The sequence below is a fragment of the Penicillium chermesinum genome (genome assembly GCF_028974085.1).
Source record: "Penicillium chermesinum strain IBT 19713 chromosome Unknown utg000005l:1.0-4115287.0:1.0-4118363.0, whole genome shotgun sequence".
In the NCBI taxonomy this organism is placed as follows: Eukaryota; Fungi; Ascomycota; class Eurotiomycetes; order Eurotiales; family Aspergillaceae; genus Penicillium; species Penicillium chermesinum.
This window is the reverse complement of record NW_026695315.1, coordinates 2,533,199-2,557,445: the sequence shown is the minus strand read 5'-3', so window position 1 is coordinate 2,557,445 and position 24,247 is coordinate 2,533,199. Positions and strand designations below refer to the sequence as shown.

The 24,247-nt window shown below is 53.9% G+C and overlaps 10 protein-coding genes across 10 annotated transcripts; 6 read left to right on the top strand and 4 right to left on the bottom strand.

The window, feature by feature from the left end:
• Window positions 1-1,040: 1,040 nt before the first annotated feature.
• N7468_007125 (putative RNA binding effector protein Scp160) lies at window positions 1,041-5,093 on the top strand (the record flags this gene model as incomplete). Its single annotated transcript, XM_058476421.1, has 5 exons — window positions 1,041-1,721; window positions 1,787-2,339; window positions 2,387-2,695; window positions 2,758-4,059; window positions 4,117-5,093. The coding sequence occupies 5 exons, from the start codon at window positions 1,041-1,043 to the stop codon at window positions 5,091-5,093; spliced, it is 3,822 nt and encodes a 1,273-aa protein (XP_058329311.1).
• Window positions 5,094-5,747: 654 nt separating this feature from the next.
• N7468_007124 (uncharacterized protein) lies at window positions 5,748-6,014 on the top strand (the record flags this gene model as incomplete). Its single annotated transcript, XM_058476420.1, has 1 exon — window positions 5,748-6,014. One exon carries the CDS (start codon window positions 5,748-5,750, stop codon window positions 6,012-6,014), a length of 267 nt encoding a protein of 88 aa, XP_058329310.1.
• Window positions 6,015-6,338: 324 nt separating this feature from the next.
• On the bottom strand, window positions 6,339-6,866 carry N7468_007123 (uncharacterized protein; the record flags this gene model as incomplete). Its single annotated transcript, XM_058476419.1, has 1 exon — window positions 6,339-6,866. The coding sequence occupies one exon, from the start codon at window positions 6,864-6,866 to the stop codon at window positions 6,339-6,341; it is 528 nt and encodes a 175-aa protein (XP_058329309.1).
• Window positions 6,867-8,031: 1,165 nt separating this feature from the next.
• On the bottom strand, window positions 8,032-9,241 carry N7468_007122 (MBL fold metallo-hydrolase; the record flags this gene model as incomplete). Its single annotated transcript, XM_058476418.1, has 2 exons — window positions 8,032-8,441; window positions 8,494-9,241. The coding sequence occupies 2 exons, from the start codon at window positions 9,239-9,241 to the stop codon at window positions 8,032-8,034; spliced, it is 1,158 nt and encodes a 385-aa protein (XP_058329308.1).
• A 455-nt stretch (window positions 9,242-9,696) lies between these two features.
• On the top strand, window positions 9,697-11,032 carry N7468_007121 (sulfide quinone reductase; the record flags this gene model as incomplete). Its single annotated transcript, XM_058476417.1, has 2 exons — window positions 9,697-10,532; window positions 10,609-11,032. The coding sequence occupies 2 exons, from the start codon at window positions 9,697-9,699 to the stop codon at window positions 11,030-11,032; spliced, it is 1,260 nt and encodes a 419-aa protein (XP_058329307.1).
• Window positions 11,033-11,849: 817 nt separating this feature from the next.
• On the bottom strand, window positions 11,850-12,609 carry N7468_007120 (cytochrome b5-like heme/steroid binding domain-containing protein; the record flags this gene model as incomplete). The annotated part of the gene is made up of 3 exons (XM_058476416.1): window positions 11,850-12,014; window positions 12,161-12,287; window positions 12,491-12,609. 3 exons carry the CDS (start codon window positions 12,607-12,609, stop codon window positions 11,850-11,852), a joined length of 411 nt encoding a protein of 136 aa, XP_058329306.1.
• Window positions 12,610-13,627: 1,018 nt separating this feature from the next.
• On the bottom strand, window positions 13,628-16,986 carry N7468_007119 (putative ubiquitin C-terminal hydrolase; the record flags this gene model as incomplete). The annotated part of the gene is made up of 3 exons (XM_058476415.1): window positions 13,628-14,147; window positions 14,195-16,707; window positions 16,771-16,986. 3 exons carry the CDS (start codon window positions 16,984-16,986, stop codon window positions 13,628-13,630), a joined length of 3,249 nt encoding a protein of 1,082 aa, XP_058329305.1.
• Window positions 16,987-17,281: 295 nt separating this feature from the next.
• Window positions 17,282-19,637, top strand: vps27 (ESCRT-0 subunit protein VPS27; the record flags this gene model as incomplete). Its single annotated transcript, XM_058476414.1, has 5 exons — window positions 17,282-17,349; window positions 17,444-17,576; window positions 17,644-17,925; window positions 17,990-18,761; window positions 18,814-19,637. 5 exons carry the CDS (start codon window positions 17,282-17,284, stop codon window positions 19,635-19,637), a joined length of 2,079 nt encoding a protein of 692 aa, XP_058329304.1.
• A 490-nt stretch (window positions 19,638-20,127) lies between these two features.
• On the top strand, window positions 20,128-21,989 carry N7468_007117 (uncharacterized protein; the record flags this gene model as incomplete). The annotated part of the gene is made up of 2 exons (XM_058476413.1): window positions 20,128-20,307; window positions 20,355-21,989. The coding sequence occupies 2 exons, from the start codon at window positions 20,128-20,130 to the stop codon at window positions 21,987-21,989; spliced, it is 1,815 nt and encodes a 604-aa protein (XP_058329303.1).
• Window positions 21,990-22,427: 438 nt separating this feature from the next.
• Window positions 22,428-24,168, top strand: N7468_007116 (cytochrome P450; the record flags this gene model as incomplete). Its single annotated transcript, XM_058476412.1, has 5 exons — window positions 22,428-22,643; window positions 22,722-22,919; window positions 22,983-23,025; window positions 23,093-24,039; window positions 24,109-24,168. The coding sequence occupies 5 exons, from the start codon at window positions 22,428-22,430 to the stop codon at window positions 24,166-24,168; spliced, it is 1,464 nt and encodes a 487-aa protein (XP_058329302.1).
• Window positions 24,169-24,247: the final 79 nt, after the last annotated feature.

Here is a 24,247-nt window from a genome sequence, read left to right as displayed (position 1 = left end):
CTGTTGTTCTCGAGGCCCGGAGATATTTCTAAACACACTGCTCCCACCGGCATCACGTGCCTATAGTGGGGCATGTCAATAAATTTAGTATCAGAGCAGGGAGTCGTACACAAAATGGGCCGCATAACAGGTGGCATTTGCTGCATGGCGAATACCAATTGAACCCTATTTACATTTTGTCAATAGTTCTTGAGGGCCTACCCGAGCTTGTTTCTTCGGATGAGCTGGTTCTTAGAGGTGGCAAAGAAAAGGTTCTAATTAATACAGTCCCGCTAGCAGTACGTGGCAAGAGCTTAAAATAGCACGATGAAGGAAGATAAGAGACATAAACGAAGCCCCAATAAGAGCCAATTGTATTTACTCACATAATATTACCAGTATGCGTTGATTGCTAGTGATTGATTGAACTCGGCGAACATGATTGTATCATTCAAGTGAAGTTACGTAGTATGCCAAGCCTAGTAATCCCAAACACTCGGACCCTGCCAAACGCACTGTGACAAATGTAATATAACCCGGAGCCCTAAAGATGAGCTTGTTCATACCAGAATTAAAAGGGGGCTAAGCAGTACGAACGCTGTGTGGAGACGCAGGTCTCGGGGCCGGGAGAAAACTCCCCCGGAGTCTCGAAGTGGCCTTTTGCCTTTTGTGTACTTCTCTGGGGTTCCGCTCCTCACCTCACCTCTCTATCCTCATTCCCCTTCATCTCCCCCTCTTTCTATTTCTTTCGGGGTCTTGCCTTCGGGCTTGTACATTTTTTTTTTCTGGGTGTGCGGATTGTCCAGTTCATATCGTTCCGCTCTCTTCTGCGGAATAGTCTCCGGGCATCTCAACACCCCATTTATCGTTATCCAGTGGCTATTGGTAAGTGAAGGTTTACCTCTGTTCTATCTCTTCGATATGCTCAATTCCTATCGGTCATTTGTTTTGCTTTTCTTCTTTTAGCTAATTTTCCCTGCCACTGAAAGATTGGCTTTCCGTGGGTTTCTCGTTAGTTTTCGTCTTGCTTCCACTTCGTAAACCCATCGCGCATATTCGTCATGTCTGCTGAAACATCGACTGCCAATGGCGGCGCGTCAAGCTCCCTTGCCGCCAAGCTTGCGGCTCAACACGATGCCCACAATCCCACTGTGGAGGAGGTAGTGGATGAAGAAGACCTCAAGCATCCGCCCCCATCTGCCAACTCTCCGTCTGTCTCTGCCCTCGAGTCCGCCACGCCCGAAGAGTCCGGCAGCTCTGCCTCCGTGCCTAAGCCCGCCACCAAGAGATCGCCAGCTTTCGATGTGCAATCGGAGGAGCTGTTCCCAGCGCTGGGTAGCGGACCTAAGCCCGCTGCCCCCGCTGCAGCCACATGGGGAGCGAAGAAGCCTTCAGCGGCCGCAGGTGTCGCCAATGGCCAGCCCGCCAAGTCATTGGGTATGTGGATCAAGAATATTATAGGAGGGGATAAGGTTTCGCTGACTTGGACACAGAAATCCCCCCGCGTCATGTCGCTCCCAGGAAAGCACATGGAGCAACTCCGACTCGTCCCCTCCCAGATGCAGCCTCGTGGCCAACTGAAGAAGCCGCTCAAAGATATTCTCCGCGATATTTCTCGCAAGTCCAAGGCCAACGTGGAAATGCGCGGTGGCCCCGGTGGATCTGTGATTTTCGAAGGAAAGGGCTCTGTCGAGTCTGTCCGCCAGGCTCTCAGAGAGGTTGCCCAGCAGGTTGGATCCAAGGTGAGTTGACAAACCATAATAGAATTGCATCGATTGGGCTTTCTCACTTACCCCTCACGTACCAGCAATCTGTCCGTGTTCCTATTCCTGCCTCCGCTCGTCCCCACATTATTGGTCGTCAAGGTGCGGTTGTCCAAGACCTCCAAAACCGCACCGGCGCTCGCGTCCAAGTTCCCCGGGTTGACGATAACGCGGCTGGCGACGACGACGAGAATGACACCATCGACGTTCTGATTGAAGGTGACGCGGTGGCGGCCGAGATGGCACGCCGAGAGATCGAAGCTATCGTGAAGGAGCGCAGCTCAGGAATGAACTTCAGACTCAAGACAATTCCTCCAGAGTTCTTCCCCTTCCTTGCTGGTCCTCACGATTCGGCTCTGCGGGAGATTGAGGAGCGTACCAAGGCCCAGGTTCATGTGCCAAGATACGATACTTGGACTACCCAGCCCCCTCCCCAGGAAGCTCACCCCGGCCAGGTGCAATTTGTTGCAGTTCCCGACAAGCACATTGTTATCTCTGGAGAGCGGGCCGCAGCTCAGGAAGCTCGCGCGGAGATTGAGAGGCTGGCAGCCGAGCTGCAACAGAAGTTGACTCTTCGCCAGTTGGCAATCAACCGCGGTCAGCACCAGTTTATTCTTGGAAGCGAAGCCGATGCTTTGCACGAGTTCCTAGCCCGGACTGGCTGTGCAATTGTCCTTCCTCCCCATCGGATGACAGCGAGTTCTTGACCATCACTGGTCCTGTGGACCAGATCGAGGCCGGTGTTAACCATGCGATGGAACTTGCTACTAGCATGCAGATGGCAAGCATTGACTTGTCCCGCCAACACGCCGCTGGTCCTGCTGGCCCACACGCCCACGCGCGTGCTTTGACTCAGTATCTCCAGCGCCGCCAGATCATCCAGCAGCTGGAGGCGGCCTACGATGCTCGCATTGCTCTTCCCCGAGCCTCGATGGACCTGTCACTTGGGAGGTGTACTCGCGCGATGGAAAGAACACTATCCGCGCCCGCTCAGACATTATGAACCTTATCCAAGCCCATCCCCCATCTCGTCTCCGTCATATTCCCGTGGACCCGTACTTCCACCCTTACCTGCGTTCTCGCAGTGCCAGTAAGCTCCAGGGTGATTACGGCGTACACCTTCTGGTCCCAGATGACATCGACAGCCCTGAAGTTGTGCTTGTGTACGAGGGTCCCTCCGCTTCTGCTGCCAACTTTGAGGTCCCCAGACAGCGCCCCTCCCCGGCGGATGTTGCTGCCTTCGAAAAGTCCTTGCAGGCGGCTCAGGAGTACTTGCTGAGTGCCCTTGGAGACCAGCTCGACATTGTCGCCAAGACTGTCTCGATTCCTGCGAAATACCAGGAGAAGGCACGAAAGTTCATCATCCGGGAGCAGGATGTCAAGGGCGCTGACAGCATTCCTGTGCGTGCGATCATCGGAGAACCTAAGGGCACTCAGGTTGACGTTGCTCTTCGCGGTCCTTCTGGCCTGGTGGCCGAGCTTGCTGCTAAGCTTGAAGCCTTCGTTGTCGAGCAGGAGAAGGATGACCTGGAGCGTGGATACACCGTCAGCTTCGACTTCCCTCAGAAGTATGCCAACTTCCTCATTGGCAAGCGCGGTGAAAACATCAACAAGCTGCGTGAAGAGTTCGATGTCGACATCAAGGTTGAAAATGGCAAGGTGGAGGTCAAGGGCCCCAAGGCCAAGGCCGATGCCACTCGCATGCGCATCATCAACCTGGGCAAGAAGCTCGAGGATGAGACTACTCACATTCTCAAGATCCCCGCCCAGTACCACCGTGAGCTGATCGGCCAGCGAGGCAACCAGGTCAACCGTCTGCAGGACCGTTACAATGTCCGAGTGCAGTTCCCTCGTGCCACTGTCATTGCGGATGACCAATCTGTCACTGAGAATGGCAGTGACGCTGGCGGCTCGCGTGCCCGCCCTCAGCAGGCCGTTGACGAGGTTCTCGTCAAGGGCCCTAGCAAGGGGGCTGACTCTGCCCGCGATGAGATTCTCAGTCTCCTCCAATGGGTCACTGACCATTCCCACACCGCTACGGTTTCTGTGGCCCAGAGCCAGGTTGCTTCCCTAATTGGTCAACGTGGCCGTGAGATGGACAAGCTTCGTGCCGATACTGGGGCTCAGATTGATGTTCCCAGTGCAAACGATGCACCGGACGCATCTGGCCGTGTCCAGATTCGCGTCAAGGGTACTAAGCAGCAGGTGGCGGAGGCCAAGAAGATCCTGCAGCAACGGGCCTCCGAGTTCGATGCTACTGTCACTAAATCTATCGAAGTTGACAAGAAGTATCACAAGGCCCTTATTGGTGGCGGCGGTATGATTTTTCATCAATCCGACTAACTGTCTTTTCCTTTTGCTGATTCAATTCTAGGTGCAAACATTCGCAAGATTGTCGTTGACGCTGGTGGTCCTAACGATGGCAGTGCTGCTCGCATCGTCCGCTTCCCACGCCCCGAGAGCACTGAATCTACGATTCGCCTGGAGGGCAACGGGCAGATCGTGGATAACATCATTGCGGCTATTCAAGAATTTGTCAAGGAACGGGAAGACCAAGTTACCGAGGCTCTGGATGTCCCTACTGCCCAACACCGGCTTCTCATCGGTCGCGGCGGTGAGACCCGTCGTGGGATCGAGTCCAAGTTCAACGTGACGTTGGATATTCCCAAGCAGGGCTCCGGCCGCACCGATGTGAAGCTCAAGGGCCCTAGCGGAGCCGTGGCCGAGGCGAAGGAGCACATCCAGGGTTTATTGAAGCAGCAGCATGCAGAGACCGTTTTTGTGCCTACTCACCTGCACCACGCTGTTGCTGACAACGGCGCTTTCTTCCGTCGCCTCCGCAGTGACCACCAGGTCACCGTTGACCACGCTGGCAAGGCCGTTCCCAGCAATGCCGTTGCCGAGGAGACTCGCAGCGGCTCCAACGGAACCGCTCTTCCCTTGATCACCGACGACCCTAGCGAGTCAGCGGATGCTCATTCTTGGAACGTGATCGACAATAGCAATGCCGCTAACGCTGACACTACGCCTTTCCCCTGGGTGCTCACTGGCTCGCCAGAGAACGTTGCCAAGGCTCGTGCTGCGATCGAGAAGGCCATCGCAGCTGCCTCACAGCAGTCTGCCACGGGCTACTTGATCCTGCCCGACCCCAAGACCTACCGTTTCGTGGTCGGCCAGGGCGGTAGCCAGATCAACGCGATTCGCAAAAAGACTGGATGCCGCATCAATGTGCCCAAGGATCAGGCGCGTGGCGAGGCCATTGAGATCCGAGGCAGCTCTGCCGGTCTGGAAGAAGCCAAGAACATGATTCTGGAGGCGGTGCAGAACGGGTTGAACGGCTCTTCCCGGTGATAGGCTTTTGCCCCTGGCTTTTCCTTCGGTTCTTTGGCTCGTTTTGCTTTTCCTTTTCTAATTTTTCCTTTTCCTTTTATTTTGTTTTGAATATCTGGTCTGTTTAGGCGAAGGCGGACAACAGCACATATTACACCTGGGCATATACACCGTCTCTCCCGCTAGCGAGGAGCAGGGGCATTCTTGTGTTTACTTGTGATTTTGAGCCATATGAGCATGGTTTGTATAGCTTTTCCCGTTTCTAAAAGAATGATTCTCTTCTCTGTAGCTTCTCTGTAGCTCATCTCCGAGATCCGTATTCGAGAATCGACCACCAACACACCGAATTTATATTAGGTGGGGGCACATTTAGCTCTTGATTAGATTAAGCATAAGCCACGTGGTGGTGGCGTTGGCTCCTCCGGCCAGTGACATCCGAGTCTCGACATGCCAATAATTTCCCTGAAACAGCCACCACATCGCACGTACACCGTGATGTCATCCGTGGCAGCATGTACTGCTGGGTATATGAATGGCGATTGTGCTAGGTAGTGACCTCACTTTCCACCTTTCCACAACAGACCTACCTCTTTCAAGGCCTTCGAACATACTATCCAGTTCCACCAAACCCCAATATATCCCAATATATCCCAGTACCCTCAGCCAACGCACCCGATGCCCGTCAACGGCTCTCAAGACTCCGGTGTCACTGGTGCTGCCAAATTCGTCACATCAACGCTTGGCAACACCGTGGGCGGCGTCGGCCGAACTGTCGGCGGCGTGACCGGCGCAGCTACCCGCGGCGTGGGCGACACGATCAGCGGCGCCACAGGAAGCGCTGGCAGGCCCGTCGGGGATGCGCTGAACAGCGCGGGAACCGGGCTGGAAGATGGGACGAAACGGGTGGCCCATGGAGTTGAGAATGCTGGACAGTGGAAGTAGGTGGATGGGATAGGATCTTGTGTTGGCGTGAAGGAGGGTGTTATGATTTATTGGAAGATCATTCAAGAAGAACAGAGGACAACATCATGCAGATGCTATGCCAAGCGTTAGGCATGTTCAGTGGGGATATAGTTCTCGAGCGAGAAGCGTGCTACTAGTTCGGCACCTCCGATGGATCAAATTCAAGCTTCTAGTGACCGAGCAGAATTCGGAATTGCTTGTACTCTCTCTTTCATCTATGTCTCTGTCTCTGTCTATCTCTCTATCTCTATACTATCTATACATCACCAACCAAGAGAGCTAGCCACGTAGCAGGTTCGCAAATCAACTTGCTGTTGCATGCCTCCGGTCCATCTGCAACCCCATAGCCATGAATGCAACGAAGCTTCCCGTGGTCATCAACACAGGACCCCAGAACGCGGGTACAAACTGCCCCATAAGAAGATATCGTCGCATGGACCAGTACCGGAAGAACCCATAGCCAAGAGACCACACGCCGAGCAACTGGCACACGTGCGCCATAGAAATCTGGTTCTGGAGGCCACTGGGTGCCTGGCTCTCAGCAGCTGAGGGCGCAGCCGCAGACGTCTTGCCCTGGGCTGGACCATGTCTGATAGGGCCGGGTTGAACATGTTGATTAGGCAGCAGAGGGCCCGGGGACCCCAGTCCCAATTTTTGATTCAAGACACGGTCAATGGCATCAAGGCGGTCCAGAGCGACCGCCATAGCGGCGAACCCGAGGCCTGCGCGGGTCCATGAGAGAAAAGTGCGCTCGTTGGCATGGTGGTCGCGCTGCTGGGAGCCGTTGTTGGTGATCCGCGCTGGAATGAGACGACGGATTAGGGAGGCCATTTTCCGCGCAGGTCGGCGCAGGTCGAAGATGACCAGGTACAGGAACTCAGCCGCGTCTCTAAAGGTGGGGGGGTTGGGGGGAAATCGGGGAGTGTTATTTTCTAACAAATTTGTGAAGTCCAGGTCGCCGATGCTTCCCGAGGGAGCATTTCTGGATTCTGCACGGCTTTTCCCACGTGGCCGCGCGTCTGGTTTGTTGATGCTGGATTTTCCACCCTTCTACATCTACCGGGACTATGCTATATCAGAATGGCGGCCCTGGCTACCGATTTATTACGTATCAAAGGGGTCTCCTCAGTCAAATATGGCACGCTAATCTTAGTGTGGCGGTCCAGATATCCATTATGACGTCGCACTCTGCTGTTGTTGCGCGAACGCGGAAATAACGAGATGTGATTGGCTGGTTTGACCCACGGGCACTCTATGTCTCCCCCGACTCTCTTTGGAGTAGGTTAATCTGAACCACTTGGTTTGTATCTTTCAGGCGTCGCCGAACACTTCCCTGGACATTTACATCAGACAGATGGTTGCTATTGACCTCTATCGGCGACCGATTTTGGCCCCCGGTCTCTACTCGGACGAGAAATCAGTACTCGGGCGAGAAAGCCTTTCTCTCGGGCGAAAGACAGTGGCATGATCTGGACCGTAAGGGTATTACCATCTCAATATTACGCCATAGGCACGGGGGAATTCATACACTGGACACTACCGGAGGCTGCATATGAGCTTTTCTTCGTAGGGATCGGTGAAGCCCGTATTGCTACGGCCTCGGAATGGGGAATAGGGGTACGACTGAAAGAGGTCAATACTACTATGGATGCACTATACAGCATCTTCAATGGTAGCGGTTGTCGCCGAACTAATCACCGAAGAGCCCCGGGGCTCCGCGTGTTGATGTCCATGTGGGCGTGCTAACTACGAAGATAGTAATGTAGTCGCCGACCGTTGCAGGCCCCCCCCGCGGGCCCTCCGCGCCGCCGGAGACCGACTCGCAGCCTACATGAAACGGGTTGTGACAAGATCGCAGCATTCATAGGCTCATAATGCTACAGGTATTCCGAGCAACGATCTCGATAAGAATCGAGCGGGGTGGCAAATGCATTGCAGCAGTGCAAAGCAGTAAAATAGGATATACTAGTTGCTGGTTACAAAGATCAGGATGCCTTTACCACTCCAACCCATTCAGCTTCAAAGGAAGATGAAGCATCCTATGTCCGGACTCCCCAGCCTGTGGCAGATGCCCGCCGCGTATATTAACCTGCAGCGACTGATGAAGCAATCGCGGCGCAGCTAGCTTCGCATCACGCTCTTCACGCATCGCAATAAACTCTTCCTCAGAAATAGCCTCACCGAGATGCTTGTTCTGCTTCTTATGATCTCCGACTGTCATCCAGGGCACGGGCGAGCCTCGAGGTTCAGGTGGGTAATCGTGGCCCGGCCAGATCTTCACTTGCTCGTCAAGGGCTAGGAGCTTCTGACCAGATCGAAAGAGGTCTCTGGCATTGCCGCCAGGGAAATCGCAGCGGGCGGTGCCGATGTCTGCATGGAACAGGGAATCTCCACAGAACACGTTATCTGTATGCCGGTAAGTATGTGTATGTTCTGGGAATGAGGTGTTTTGTCATACTTCCGATATGATAGCCAAGATGATCGGGCGTGTGGCCGGGAAGGTGGATGGCTTTAGCGGTGAGTTCGCCAATGGAAAACTCTTCGTCATCTTCAAATAGCTTGTCGAACACGACGTCGTATTCTTGCTTGTCGATGCCATACCTGCGGCTGAACAGATTCTGTACTTGTCCGATGCGCTTGCCAATTCCAATGGGTGGTTTGAATCCCTGAGCCTCAGACAGCTTCTTTTGAAGATAGGATGCTGCAGTCAAATGATCTGCGTGAGCATGTGTCTCCAGTATACGCTGGACCGTGTATCCCTTCTCTTTGATAAGTGAAAGGAGACCATCTGCTGCCTGCGTAGTGATTTCCTGGGTGGCCGGGTCATAATCCAGGACCGGATCGATAATGACAGCGGAGTGTGTAGACGGGTCTGCTACTATGTACTGCCATGTTCCAGTTTTGGCTTCAAAGACATGGTGTATTACCGGTTCGCGCGTGGCCGATGCCGTATGCAGCGCTCGGCTGCCTGGCCATCTAGGTGGAACAAGAGATTTGACAATTGGCCTTTTCGAGCATGACGGAAATTGTGAGACTTGCAGAGGCGCACTCGATGGTCGACTGGCGTAACTATGTTGTCTCTGGCTCGCAAGATTACCATGCGCTCGCCTGCTGACGATGCAAGGGATGGCCTCGATTGCTACCAGCACAGGCCCCGTCGCCACTGGTAGCCGGCTGCCGCTGATGCAAGGTCGAAGAGACAGCATTTGATAAAACTGAGAGGAGAAACAGGTTCGGTTCAAGTGTAGAGACAATCTGAAGCATGGGAGGGTTTAAGCTTAAGAATGGACCCACAGGATTTCCGAGTCATGGTCGCCGAATCGCCATCGCCGAATCGCCCACCAAGTCGGCGATTGCTGGAGCTCTTTTCGGCTTGACTGAATCAGGTTAAACTACGAGGTAAGTCTTTTTGATTGTGGCCTGTAAACTGAGTGCTGGTTGTTCATTAGGGTGGTGGTAACCCAAAAAAGCAAAAAAAAAAAAAAGTGTACTCCGTACGAAGCCGGTATTTGTAAAGGGCGACGTTACCGGCGACCACATCATCCGACACTAGAGAGAAACTGGGGATATATGGGGCTCCCATTCCGTCCTTCAACCACCTCTCTTCTCTCCTGCATCTTCTATAGTTTGTAGGACTGTAACACAGCAACCCCTAGCAGCGATGTTCTGCCGAAGAGCTACAGCCGCGCACATGCAGGCTGCCGTGCCAAGCATCAGAAATTTTGCCATGGCCTCGCCAGTCAACGCGGCTCGCAACCACAAGATCGTGGTGGTGGGCGGCGGTTCTGCAGGCCTCGCTATCAGCCACCAGCTTCTCAAATCCGGCAAATTCGCAGCACACGACATTGCCATTGTCGACCCTGCGGAATGGCACCACTATCAGCCCGGGTGGACCTTGGTGGGCGGAGGCCTCAAGGACAAGGAAGAGCTTCGCCGCCCCTTGAACCAATTGCTGGACTCCAAGCTCAAGCTCTACAGCCAAAGCGTCGACACGTTCTCTCCGGAGCAGAATTTCGTCACTCTCGCCAACGGCGATAGGCTCGGCTATGACCAGCTGATCGTTGCACCGGGTCTCACCGTGAGCCCCGGTAGCATCAAGGGCTTGCCGGAGGCTCTTGCCAACCCGGATGCGCCCGTCTCCTCGATCTTCACCTACGACAGCGTGAGCAAGGTCTTCCCCTCCATCGAGAAGCTCAAGAAGGGCTCCGCCATCTTCACCCAACCTGCCGGCGTCATCAAGTGCGCCGGCGCCCCGCAGAAGATCATGTGGCTCGCCCTGGACTACTGGAAGCGCGCGGGGCTGTATAACCCCGCCAACCCGTCCTCGTCTGCGATCAATATCAGCTTCGCGACCGGGCTCCCCGTGATGTTCGGCGTGCCCAAGTACAATGCCGCGCTGACGGCGCTGCAGAAGGAGCGCGGCGTCAACGCGTTGTTCCAGCACGACCTGGTCGCTGTCGAGGGCAACAAGGCGACGTTCGCCCTGCCGAACGGCCAGTCACCCGTGACCAAGGAATTCGACTTCCTGCACGTGGTGCCCAAGATGGGCTCCCCCCGCGTTCGTCAAGAACAGCGCTCTGGCGAACGAAGCCGGCTTCGTCGACGTTGACGAGGCGACGACCCGCCATAAGAAGTTCGCTAATGTCTGGTCGGCAGGCGATGCCTCCAGCTTGCCGACCTCCAAGACCGCCGCTGCTGTTACCTCCCAGGCGCCTGTGCTCACTCGGAACCTCCTGCAGGTTCTGGAGGGCAAGCAGCCGGACGCCGTGTATGACGGGTACACTTCTTGCCCGTTGGTGACGGAGTATGGCAAGGTTCTCCTCGCGGAGTTCAAGTATGGACCGGAGCCTAAGGAGACCTTCGGCAACTGGTTCGGCTGGGACCAGGCTACTCCCCGCCGCGCCTTCTATCATCTTAAGAAGGACTTCTTCCCCTGGGTGTACTTTAACTCCATGGTGAAGGGCAACTGGGCTGGTCCTAAGGGATGGCTCAAGTAGACCTGAAGTCTGCTTGATGATCTCCTGTGTATTTTATAGAGTTGCGGATAGAGTGATAGAAGCTCAAAATAATGTAAAGCGTGCTCGGATAACATTCAAGTTCTTCTACTGGCCGGACCCAGTCGTAATTGCAGTGGATAGTTTTCGCACTTAGGCTACTGATGCCGTAGCTTGAAAGCCAGTTCCTACGGGCCCCGCATTCCTCAAATCCGGCATAGAGAAAGGGTCTTTTAGATGCAAATTGACCGCAATCTTATCAGATCTCAAACCACTTGGATCGGCAATTTACCCCGGTAAATAGAGATCAGGCCGGGTGAGCCCAACGGGATATCAATCTTGTTCTTTTGTTCGAAGATCAGTTGATAACCGACATCGTATGTGCCCCCCCACAGCAACGGGAAAAGTTGCCCAAAGAAGCATTTCATTCCCCACCTCCGAAACAGGCATTTTTTTTTCGTTCTCATGGAACCTTCGCAGGGGCAGACGCATGTGATCCACTCACCGCTGGCGCAGATAGGAAAGCTTCCTTGTCGGGCAAACCATGGATGCTCTTTCTGCCAGAGATCGACTCACTATGAAGCACAATCACAAACTACAGCCTGACGCAGTGAGGAAAAACAAAAGAAGTAAGAAATGTTGAAAGCGATCTTGAAAGTTCTGGCAAAAATAACAACAGAGACCGTAGATAACCCAAGAAATAATAGTATGATTATGCCCCGCTTGGGCAACCCTTGCTCTTTTAGTCCATTTCCTCTTCATCCGCTTCTCCAACCCAGTCCCTTTGATTATGCATGGCCACGTCAGTCCACGACCCCTTCTAATTTGCAGACTGCTGGGCCTGCATGTAGTTGTAGGCGCCATAGGCGATAGCACCACCAATCAGGATGACAGCGTACAGACCGACGCCAAAGCCGCCGGAGGATGAGGAGCCGGAGGCAGAGGAAGCGGGGGCAGCGTGGGACTTGGGCGCGGGATCGCCGGGCTATCGCACAGTTAGCACTTGGTATTCGGGGGCCACGAACGAATTTGCGACATGATTCGGATCCCATAGTACTCCATGCGGTATCCCGTGCGGGCATAGAGAGTTGCCATGGGATACGATATATCATGCATCAGTAGGAGACGTACCATGCGCTTCACGGTGCCGACAAGCAGACCGTCGAGGATCTCGCGGGCCTCGTCAGAGTGGCCGACATCCTCGAAAGCCTCGGTGCCGTCCTGGCCGGCGACATCGAGGAGGACCTCCTCACCACCACTGCGGACAATGTGTTAGCAGCTAGATTCTGAGGCTCGCTGATTTCTGAGTGGATCCGATCGCGGGTCCGGGCGACTGGTACGCTTTCGCGACAGGAGGACGTTCCCCACGCGAACGTGACAGCCGGGGCGAGAGGCCGGGAACCGGGAGGAGCAAAGTATGCTGGAGAAGACAGATCCTGGGGCTTCTAGGAAATCACATACGGATGTTCGTCGACGAAGCTAGTACAGTCGTAGACCTTGTCGTGGATGACCATGTACAGGTCCTTCTTGGTGGCGTGTTCGCTAACCTCCTTGAGGGTGAATTCCTTAGAGTCGGACATAATGGGCGGCTGTAGAGGTCTGAGGGAGGCCTTGCTAGATCAGCGGAGGGTCTTGGGGGCGCGGAGTCCGAGAGGGGAACGAGCAGGGGGAATTAGGTAGTTCCGAGAGCAAACGGGAAATCAACAATAGGGGGAGGGGGAGATTGAGGCGGGACGAACAGGGGTACTCACAGAGAACAAGGGACGAGAGAAAGAGAACTTATGTGCAAAGGGACCCAGAGATGAGAAAGGAAGCAATCAACAGGTGGTCGATTCGGGTGCAGGGCGGTCTATCTGGTGGGCCCTGAAGATTATTATCCTGCGATTGTGATTTACCAGATCCGATGCCGCTCCCAAACATTGGGGCTACCGCTGCTACTGCTACTGCTACTGCTACTGCTACTGCCAGTGGCGATGCGGGTACTGTCCCTCCTTTGCTAGCCTTCATCTAAATGCCATTGTATAGAACGTCCTCGGCCACCAGGGTCGGACATGGTTGGGGATCCGCGAATCAGCGGCTGCTTATTGAGGGGGGGGGGGTGGTACAAAGCGAGCCTTGGCGGGTTCGGCGGATTGGCACAATTCCTCGCACGATAGAACGCGGTAGAAACTGCGTAAATAACCATAGGCAAAGTGAGTCATGGGTGAATTCGGGCTTCTACGAGTCGTGTTGACGGGCTATTGCTATCCCCAATGGCCTGCATAACCGGTGCCCTCGGTTGTAAGCTTGTGCGGGTGCCAACCCCGGCTTCCGCTGCGGAATAAGTGGGACGTGTCCCTCGAGCACGTATTCCGCGGTTGCTACGTAAAGGCCATTGGCCTAGGTTCTGGGATCTTGTGTCTATTCAACGTGCCGGCGTTCATACAGCTTCACATGCACACCGTTTCTCTATCGTGGCTATCGTGACATGCAGAAAGGGGATATCCAAAAAAAAAGAAAAGAAAAGAAAAAGACAAAGAGAAAGAAAAAAAAAGTAAAACATCCAAGAACAGGAGAGGGGAAATAAAAGCCAATAAAACGCATGAAAAGCCAAATCGCTCATTTCGCTGGAACCCGCTCATAAAACACAATGTACGCCTGGTCATTTTGCAGCCGGTCACGCCCACGCAGAGACCGGGGGTCGAAGTCCGTCACTCGATCATCGTCAAATTTACGCCAGCATTGGCGCTGGGCATCTCGGATCAGGGAAATGTAATGGCCGCTCCCCATAGAAGATCCGATATGCCGGAGGACCGCAAAGGAGTCGTAGGTGAAGGGTGGTTCCGTGGCACCGATCGAGGGTGCCGGTGCCGCAGCATCGGGGGCCGACGGAGGATTGGGGTAAGATATCACGAACTCATCCAAGAGTAGACCATGGAGAGGGAACTCGATAGGCGTATGGATCTTCCGAGCGCTTTGGGTTTTGGAGGCGGAGAAGCGCTTGAAATGGACCACCAAGATCTGAGGCGCACGGGTGATCATGATCCGCTTGGTGGCCATGCGCTTGCACTTGCAATACGGGCACTTCCAGACTTCATCGCCGCTCAACATTTCCTCTTGACAGTAGCTTCGGAGACAGCTATAGATGTCGGCCGTTCCACTCGGGGGGAATTTCAACACTAATACTGTAGAACGCTTCGTAGGTTGTCGAGGTCTGCTGGCAGGTCGTGCAGCGAAGCTGGCTGGCATGCTGGCCGGCAAAAAGAGGAAATGAACGACTCCTCGCGATGAGAGTATCGATCCCACTCAATCTTGGAAACCTGAGGAATCGGGGTCCGCTCTCGCTGGACTTCCTGGGCGAACGTCAACGGTTTCAGCGGGGTGCGCTTCCAATTGATATTTAAATCTTCGTGAAGGCAATCCACGACAAAATCGAAAAACTCCTTAGCGTCTTGCTGCCGGTCAATGGACCATTCGCGGTTTAGTCGACCGCAGAAGTTGCGGAACGAGGTAGGCATGATCACTTCCACATCGTTTTTCCACATCGACCGGATCAGATTGGCATACAGCCCAGGCATGACCCCCTGGGAGCCTTTCCAATTCTTCTGAACGTAGTAGCGGAATCGATCATCGATGAAGAATTTGCTCATGGTGACCGTCGCACTGAGACATTGAATGGTAGAATTCATGTAACAGGTGACACCGAAGTTATGGAGACCGGTCCGTGGCAGCTTGAGTCGACTAAGGGACGAGCTGGGTGTGTACAGCGGAGCGCGATTCGCCGAATTCTGTCGCTGCACATGTGGCTGAACGAACCGTCCGTCCGATACCCCACTGTAGCTGGGCCGAGGAGCTGCCGGTGGCGGCCGCGAGGGGACTACAGGAACAGATGCTGCATAATTAGGGGGAAGTGGAGGAACTGGGGGAGGCTTTTGAGGCTGTGGGGGTTGTGGGGGCTGTGGTTGCACCATAGATTGCTGAACGTGATGCTGGTCAGGAACGTGTCTTAAAAAGTCATCATAGCGGCGAACAATCTGAGCCATGGAGGGATCGTGCTGAGAATCAGTTGAATCTTCCTGTGGTTCTTCCGTGAGCGGTTCCTCCTCAAGATATGTGCTCGTATCAATCTCCTCTTCCTTTGATCTTTCAAGCCATGCAGCGAGTTCTTCGGAGTTTAAGGGGGTGTACTCGCGGAGTCTTCGCTTGCGGACCTCCAAGCTGGAGTTGGCACTGGCGATAGTAGGGACACGGCCAAGGGGACGCCCTGGACGAGCAACGGGCCTTCTGCTCTGGATGGATCCTATCACGGCTGCCGTCGCAGAGGTGGCAAGCGATTGCGCTCCTAGAATGTCGACCCAGGCATCCAACCCACCAATCAGGAGGGCGGGGGGATGCCCAGCTTTGAGCGGCTTGTATTCATTGAACTCATAAAGGGTGTCATGAAGGGCTCTCAAATGCGGCGCCGACGTGCTCACGGGCGACCCTGCGAGATAGCTGTTGGAAGCAGTGTTTTGGTCGTAGTAGACAACAAGATCAAACTCGTTCCGCCGCTCGAACAGCCCTTGCTCGTATTCGGGAGACATGAAGAGCCTCTCCTCCAGTTCTTCGGCTGACACATTCTCCTTCAAAACTACTGGCTCGATACAAATGATAGATTTGGCGTATATGTGACCGCTGTCAAACTCGTTCCGGGGCCGCACATCAACCACGAGGACATTGAATTTGCGCAAATAGTCGACAAGGTCATGCGCAGTGACGGTCGAGGTAAATGGCAGATCGGGAGAATTGCTCCTGGATTCTCGAGCAGAGTTTGTACCGTTGGGTGTTGTTGATTGATAGGGGTTGTGGATACCACGACTTGGGCTGCCCCTCGGCGAGTTTGTAAAATGAGAATACCGTGGGTTGACTGGTCGCGTGCTCTCCGTCGATGTTCGAGGGGGGTTTAGCGGGGGTTGTGAGGTCATGCTGTAGATTGGACTGTAAGTGGGATCGGGAGCCCGGGGGAGAGAGGATACGAGGGGAAGCTTTGGGGGTGGCTTCGGGACCGATGGAGATCCCATACTTCGTGGCCCAACTGGCCGACGAGGAGGAGATGCTAAGGGGGAGCTGTAACTATGCATAGGAGTATTGGAGGTGTAGGTTGTCGAGGCCTGCAGAGCAGGTGCGGATGGAATATATGTTCTTGAGCCTCCACCATTCTCGAGCGGTGGTGATGCTTTTAATTTGGCAAAGCGTTGGGCTAGAACATCTTCAGTCGAGTTTTGAATACGATTCGAAGTCGGCTGAGGATTCGAGATGCACTGAAACTGCGTGGGACTCGGCATCCTCATAGAGTTCTTTCCGGGTTCCCGGTTTTCCCTCCCACTTCGAGGAGGACTAGAAACTTGTGAAGTGGGAGAAGTAGACGCGGAAGATGATGTGGGCTGTATGTTGCTTTTGCGGTTGTCTTCCATGATATCGAGCTTAACCATGTTCATTGTACCTTGTTTTGAGCTAACCGCTCGCATAAGCATTTTGAAATCATTGTACCAGACCGGCTGGTTTGCATATGTTTCGTAGTCCGGATGGTGGGGGATGGTATTGACTGTGATCTCCGAAGCACACAGGTATTGCACATAAGCTTTATCGGACATGTCGCTATCCACAAGGAGCTTCGATTGTTCGAGAGCGTCCGATGCTGTTCGTAATAGTTCGTCGAGCTGCGCATTCTGTTTAGTATAGGCCCTACCACAAGTTCCCCATGGATGATTATAACGACTTACCGAGGCAGAGTTCTGAACACTCAACAAGGTAGCCTGATCTTGCAGGTCTTTGATGTGTGGATATCTGGGCCGCTGGGGGAACGAACCATTCTGGAGTGAGCTGAGTGCGAAGGCTGCACTGGTGGATTCCATGTTGCCCCCCACCGAGTAAGGACGGCTGTCCTTCCACGGTGGTTTGTTCGGAGGAGAGGGTAGGGTCGCTGCATTGGGGGGCATGATCGAGGCAGCGGGGCTTGTGGAGGACCTCAGTGCATTGTCTAGAAAAGCAGAAAGGAAAACACTCGAGGGAGGGATTAGGTAGACAACAAAACGTTCTATGAAACCGCGCGGGTCTGGGGTGACAATATCCCGCTCTCACCGCCCAGCTGCGGGCTATGACGCCAGTGGCCTTAAGTCTAACCGCGTTGCCTGGAGCTCCATCTCATCCTTGAACCAGAGCCCGTCAAGCTTCCTTCTCCCCCTCGATTCGGCAGACAGCAGGCACTGCATTGTGCTATAGCCGTCGTTCAAAATGGCAGGCTGGTTCTCTTCAACTTCCCCGCTCGATGAGCAGATCGAGCGGGCGACTTCATCATCGCTGTGAGTGGCCCGCGCCCGCGCCTCATGCCCAACTCTTGCCGGGCTATCCACGGCAGAGTCCCTTGCGCAGGCAGAAATACTGAGTTTCAATTAGGGAAGATATCTCACTTAATCTGGAAATTTCCGATATGGTCCGTTCAAAAAGTGTTCAGCCTAAAGATGCTATGAAGTCCTTGAAGCGTCGGCTGGAAAATCGCAATCCGAACATTCAGCTAGCAACATTGAAGGTTCGTCGCCAGAATCAGATATCTCCCGTTGACCCAGGATATTGTTGACCGGTTACTCCGTCCATAGTTAACCGATACATGCGTCAAGAATGGCGGAACCCACTTTCTAGCGGAGATCGCCTCTCGGGAGTTCATGGATAATCTGGTGTCCTTACTCAAAGCAGAAGCGGCTCCACTCAATCCAGATGTGCAGCGCAAAGTCTTAGAACTCATCCAGAATTGGGCGATGGCAGCACAAGGGCGCATGGATTTGACTTATTTAGGAGAGACCTATCGCAAGTTACAAAATGAGGGATACCAGTTCCCTCCGAAGACGGAAATGAGTGGGTCTATGCTTGAAAGCAATGCTGTGAGTTCATTTCAAAAGACCCCTTGACCTCTATGGGGACCATGGACGACTGACTTTTTGCAAGCCACCCGAGTGGATAGACTCCGACGTATGTATGCGATGTCGGACGGCCTTCAGCTTCATGAACCGGAAACACCACTGCCGCAACTGTGGAAACGTCTTTGACCAGCAGTGTTCAAGCAAATCGATCCCATTACCCCATCTCGGGATCCTACAGCCCGTGCGCGTCGATGATGGATGTTATACCAAGTTGACATCAAAAGCATCGAATCATCCCATCTCCTCCGACCGATCTGCATTCAAGAATCACTCCATCACGAAATCGAGCTCCTTAGAACCCCGCGGGGCGAAGGCAGATACCAGTTTTGACGACGACCTTCGCCGAGCGTTGCAGATGAGTCTGGAAGAGGCGGAAGGGCGAGGGCCGTCGGGGTATGTGCCGCAACAAGCAAATGTTCCCGAGCCTGCAAAACCAGCCCCAGGACCTGCAAACGTGGAAGAGGAGGACGCAGATCTCAAGGCTGCCATTGAGGCCTCACTTCGAGATATGGAGGAGCATAAGCAGAAACATGCTGCTGCTTTAAAGAGCAACCCCTCGCCAAGCTACACCCAGCCAGAATCATCAAGCACGCATGCTCCGTTAAGCAAAAATCCATATGAGCTGAGCCCTGTTGAAGCCGAGAACATTCACTTGTTTTCCACCCTTGTGGATCGGCTACAGCACCAGCCCCCTGGCACTATCCTGCGGGAGCCACAGATTCAAGAACTTTATGACAGCATAGGGAGCCTCCGACCCAAACTCGCTCGTAGCTACGGGGAGACCATGAGCAAACACGGTGAGTTCGATCTTCCAAGGAGCTTCTTCGTTCCCAGCTGACCAGTTTAAAGACACTCTCCTAGATCTGCATGCAAAGTTATCGACCGTCGTACGTTACTATGATCGAATGCTCGAGGAGCGGCTATCGAGCGCATACTCGCAGCAGAATCTCGGATATGGGATTGCCCCTGGGATGCCTCAATATCCCAATATGCATGGCCTGCCAGCCCAAGCCGCCGAGGCAAGGGCCGGGGCCGAGAACTTCTACTACGGAAACCAACCTGATACATCTCAGCCCCCGAATTCTGCGTATCCACCTCCACAGATGCACCGTGGGGCTTATGAACCTCAGGCTGCAGGTGTTTCAAGCCCGGCATACCCTTCTCAAGCTCCATACCCCTCCCCACCAACAACCGATTCACACAGTACTTGGAACCAGACCTCATACCCTGCTCTATCTTCACCTCCACCTAATGGGGCTATCGCGTCACCTCATGCCGCGCCAGAACCAGTTGGAGCCGCCAAACCATATGCCCCTCAACTGGACCAAAATGCAACACCGATCTCCGCAGAGACGCCTTCTTGGCAGCCCTCTCCCCTTGCACGGAGAGATTCACAATATCTCCCCAGTGCTCCTCCAGGGCCTAGTGCACCCGACACACACTCACCTGAGCAAGCGCAGTCAGCTCCTTATTCAACGGGCCCTCCCGCTGGAGTGCCAGCGTCTCAGCAGCCAACCGGGTACCCGCCTCAGTCCTACTACTACCAGCCCCAAGCCCAGCCGTCTTACCCGATGGCTACTGGCCAACCGGGGGCTTACCCGAATGTCAGCCAAGTGCAGCCCCCTGCATCGCATCAACCTGCTCCTGTAGAGGAGAGTCTGATTGAACTGTAGCATATCTAGCATTTGTTGCTGCTTCGTGCTTGGCGTTCCGCTTACGACTTCCCCCCCTTAGCTTTCTCCATTTTTTGTTATTTTTCATACCGTCCTCCATGATACCTCAGAAACTCCCGTGGTTTAATCACAAGCTCTTTTCCATGAAGGTAGATTCGTAGAAGTAGAGGTCGGCCTGGGGCCAACAGGTAGATGACGATAATCCTGGAGAGTCTCCACACCCTTTTTTCCCGGCCCGTAATATTACCCGCGCCTTCCCCCCCCAATCGCCGGAGATAGCGAAATACTGGGACTTCTCAACTTCTCCTCTCAACCTCCCTCCGCCTTTGTTCCACATTCTGAAATATGGGCTGTGCGGCGGTGTAGAGACAGTTGCTCGTTGCCTTTCCCCCCCTTCCCGTCTGCTCGCCTGCAGCTGCGGTGATACATTCCAGCCCCGACCAATCCCCATTGATTTACGATTACCCGCGCAACCTGCCTTGTTGGCGCTATGCCTAACACCAACTCGTCCCTGTCAAGCGCCCCGGCCTCGGCCGACGCGCCGTCTCCTCGCATGCGGTTGTCACGCGGTCCAACTCAGGCGAGCTGTCAGAATCCCACTCCTCCAGGTCAACGCTACATCATAAGCCACACCGACCCCATGTCGTGGGTGGCGGTCGCAACCACCACCGTAATCCTTCCTCTGGCAAGAACGTAAATAAGCTCCCGCGTTTTCAGCTACCCGAGACGACTGGCCGTCATCACCAGCGCAAAAAGTCCGCCCCCGCTACCCCGATCGCAAGCCCCAAGGGACAGTCGCATATCCGCTGGGAGGAGGGTGCGCATGAACAACGCCCGGGCTCGATGAAAAGGAACTACTCCACGCCCGCCCTTCGACGAAACACCTCGGGTATTCAGAAAAAGATAAACCCCGCAGATCGTCCACATACGAGTTCCGAAAGGAAGAAGTCGGTCGGGTTCGAGCTTGGCGAATATGAACCTGACGACGCCGAATGGGAAGACACGACACAGTCTCCCGAAAGCACACGACGCAACTCTGTTGCTCCTTCCAACCCCAGTCTCGAGAATCAGCAAGTGCTAGTCGACCCCTTGACCTTTGTGAAGCGCCCATATCCGCAAATGCCTCGTGCCACTAGCTTGCCTGATTCGATTACTAGCCGCCTCGCACGCGAACAGGCCGACGCAGAGGAGGAAGCAGAAGAGGAAGCAGCCGCAGCCGCCGAAGCCGCCTCTAGCCACGTTGAGACGAGTGATATTGCAAGCCGGCTACTGAGCCCTTCTCTTTCAGCAAAGGCGCCGCCTGCCATGTCTTCCATCTCAGCCATGGCTAAATCATCAGATGCTGCCCACCGTACCAATTCCTCCCTTTCTCTCGCCGGCAAGGATGGTGGTTCTCGCCGTAACTATTCTACCACAAATCTCGGCACAGCAAGCGTGCCGAGCAGTCATACCCAAGCTACTTCTTCCTCCATGGAAGGCGGTGTTTCTCGATTTATACCCAGTAACCGAGCTGGCCAGAATGCGTCTTCACGAACGGATTCCGACCCTAACACTCCATCGTCTTTTCTCCCTCACTATCATCCCCAAACACCCCCATCTCCGAACCGCGGTGCTGGAAAGGCTACCACGAGTTCTCCAGCGCATCCTAGCCGTGCTGAGAATTCCCGAACCAACCAGAAGATGTGGCTGCAGCGGACAGCTACATTGAATAACTCACCACCCGACAGCCATGGCGTGTCTAACGCTGTACCTCCCTCGGCTATCGACTCTACGTATATGGCAAACAACAATGCACGCGCCGGAGGCGGCTTTGATACTGGTAGGGCCACTAATGGCAGCGCGCGGGCTGGTGTCCCCGGACAAGACAGCGAAACGCGGCAGATTCGCAAGGCATACGAAAAGGCCGCGCTGGAACTGTCAGTGGTGCGACGATTCCAGTCACCCGCTGGCGATAGCTTCAACCGGCTTCGTGCTGTAGCGGGGGCTTCCAAAGCGCTGGGCTTAAGTCTTGAACAACGATCTGCATTGGGAAAGCCAACCAAGTCTGCCCCGTCGCTCCCTCTCCTTCAGCAAGGAAGACATCCGAACCGGCTAGGGTTGAGCTCCGAGTCCAAATCTCAGTTGCCTGATCCCCACTCCTCTGCACCTGAGGACCCAGCCTCTCAAAGCGAATCCACCGATACTGCGACTACCAAGGTTTCGCACCCCTCACATCGTATTCTATCCACCTCGGATGAAGGAGTCCAGGGCCCCCCAGGGGAGAACGACTCGGAAGACTATCCTCCCGTGAGCGAAGCCGACATGATGATCCGCCGTATGTGGGATAGTCGTGAAGTAGCGACGTCTGGTTAATTGACCATTCTTCTACGTTAATGACTTCCTTCCTTTCTTCTTTTCTCTTTCTCTTTCTTCCTTTTTGGTCTTTGCTTCAATGGGAGCCATTGCAATTTCCGGCGCTGGGGGTATATTGTATTTCAGCATGGGCGAGCCGTTTCCAATTTTCGATTTTTTTTTTTTTTTTTTTTCCAGATGCACTACGATGCACTTGCACATATAATAGTGAGGGCAGTGCCTATTGTCCAAATTCAAATACGACACATTCAGTTGGTCTCGGGTGTTCTGCCTTCCGGGACGGCCATCCGTGGCGTGATCCCCCTTCGAGCCCTAACTAGAGCCAATCTACGCTCGATGATTAATGTGGAAATGCGTCCCTATGATTGACCCCTGTCCATGTATATCCTGCTCTTGAACATTTCTGAAGTTTTATTTCAATAAGACATTTCAACAATCATGGAGCTCTCTCAGCTGGTCGTCACTCAGATCTGGCATATTACTTGCTATGTGTCTGCTATCGTTTTCGTTTCAGTCGCCGCAAATCTCATCTATCAGACCTTCTTCTATAGTCGAAATGAACCCCCAGTGGTGTTTCATTGGTTTCCGTTCATTGGGAGCACTGTGAGATATGGGATTGATCCATACAAGTTCTTTTTCGAGTGTCGTGAGAAGGTATGTTGGGATCTGTACCATGCAACTTTCGCCCTCTCCAAGCTGTTGCCCCTGATTCACAGCTGACCAGGACAATAGCATGGCGATATCTTCACCTTTATTCTCCTAGGAAAGAAGATTACCGTCTATCTAGGCACGGACGGTAATGAGTTCATCCTCAATGGGAAACTCAAGGATGTCAATGCAGAAGAAGTATACGGAAAATTCACGACGCCTGTCTTTGGATCCGACGTTGTGTATGACTGTCCAAACTCTAAGCTGATGGAACAAAAGAAGGTATGAGAGACGGGGTGAAACCACATATCAAGCAATGTTCATCTAATCCCACACACTCAACAGTTCGTCAAGTTTGGCCTTAGCCAAGAAGCCCTCGAAGTCTTACGTACCCCTGATTGAAGAAGAGGTTCTTCAATATATCAAGTCCTCCGGACGGTTTAAGGGATCCTCAGGGACTGTCGACCTCGCCGCCGCCATGGCCGAGATAACAATATTCACCGCTGGACGCACCCTCCAAGGTGATGAAGTCCGCGGAAAGCTCACCTCCGAATTTGCCGACCTCTACCATGACTTAGACCTGGGGTTCCAGCCAATAAACTTCATGTTGCCCTGGGCGCCCCTCCCACACAACCGCAAACGTGACAAAGCCCATGCTCGCATGCGCGAGATCTATCTGGACATCATCCGGCAGAGACGGAACGCAGCAACAGCACCAGCCACCAAAGACATGATCTCGAATCTGATGCAGTGCGTCTATAAAGACGGGAAGCCTATTCCTGACAAAGAAATAGCCCACATGATGATCACACTGTTGATGGCCGGTCAGCACTCGTCATCTGCGATCAGTTGCTGGATTATGCTACGGCTAGCATCGCAGCCTGAAGTTACCGAGGCCTTGTACAAAGAGCAGGTCGACGCGCTTGGGGCTGACCTCCCACCTCTGCAGTACAAGGATATAAGCAAGCTAACGCTACACGCAACGGTCGTGAAAGAGACCCTGAGGATCCACTCCTCGATCCACACGCTCATGCGGAAGGTCAAGAACCCGCTGCCTATCCCTGGAACGCAATTTGTTATCCCTACGTCTCATACCCTTCTTGCCTCGCCGGGTGTCACTGCGCGTGATGAGACGTACTTCCCCAATGCGATGGTTTGGGATCCATATCGCTGGGTTGACCGGGTCGAAGTCGAGGATAGTAGCGACACGGTGGACTACGGGTATGGCGCCGTCTCGAAGGGGACTAAGAGTCCTTATCTGCCGTTCGGAGCAGGGAGACATCGCTGCATTGGGGAGAAATTTGCGTATTTAAATCTCCAGGTTATCGTTGCTACGCTTGTGCGTGAGTTTCGCTTCTATAACCCCGAAGACCGCAAGGGTGTGCCGGAGACGGATTATGCGGTATGTGTCTGCTGATTTGGTAGATCCAGGTATTGGAACCCCCATTGCTGACTGCTTCATGATTTCTAGTCCCTATTTTCAAGGCCCATGCAGCCTGCTACAGTGCGATGGGAGCGCCGGAATGCTTAGATGCCGTCCGGCTACGAATCCGACTGTCGAATCGATATCACTTCAGTTGCTCAGTGCTACACCATGTTGTCCTTTTTGG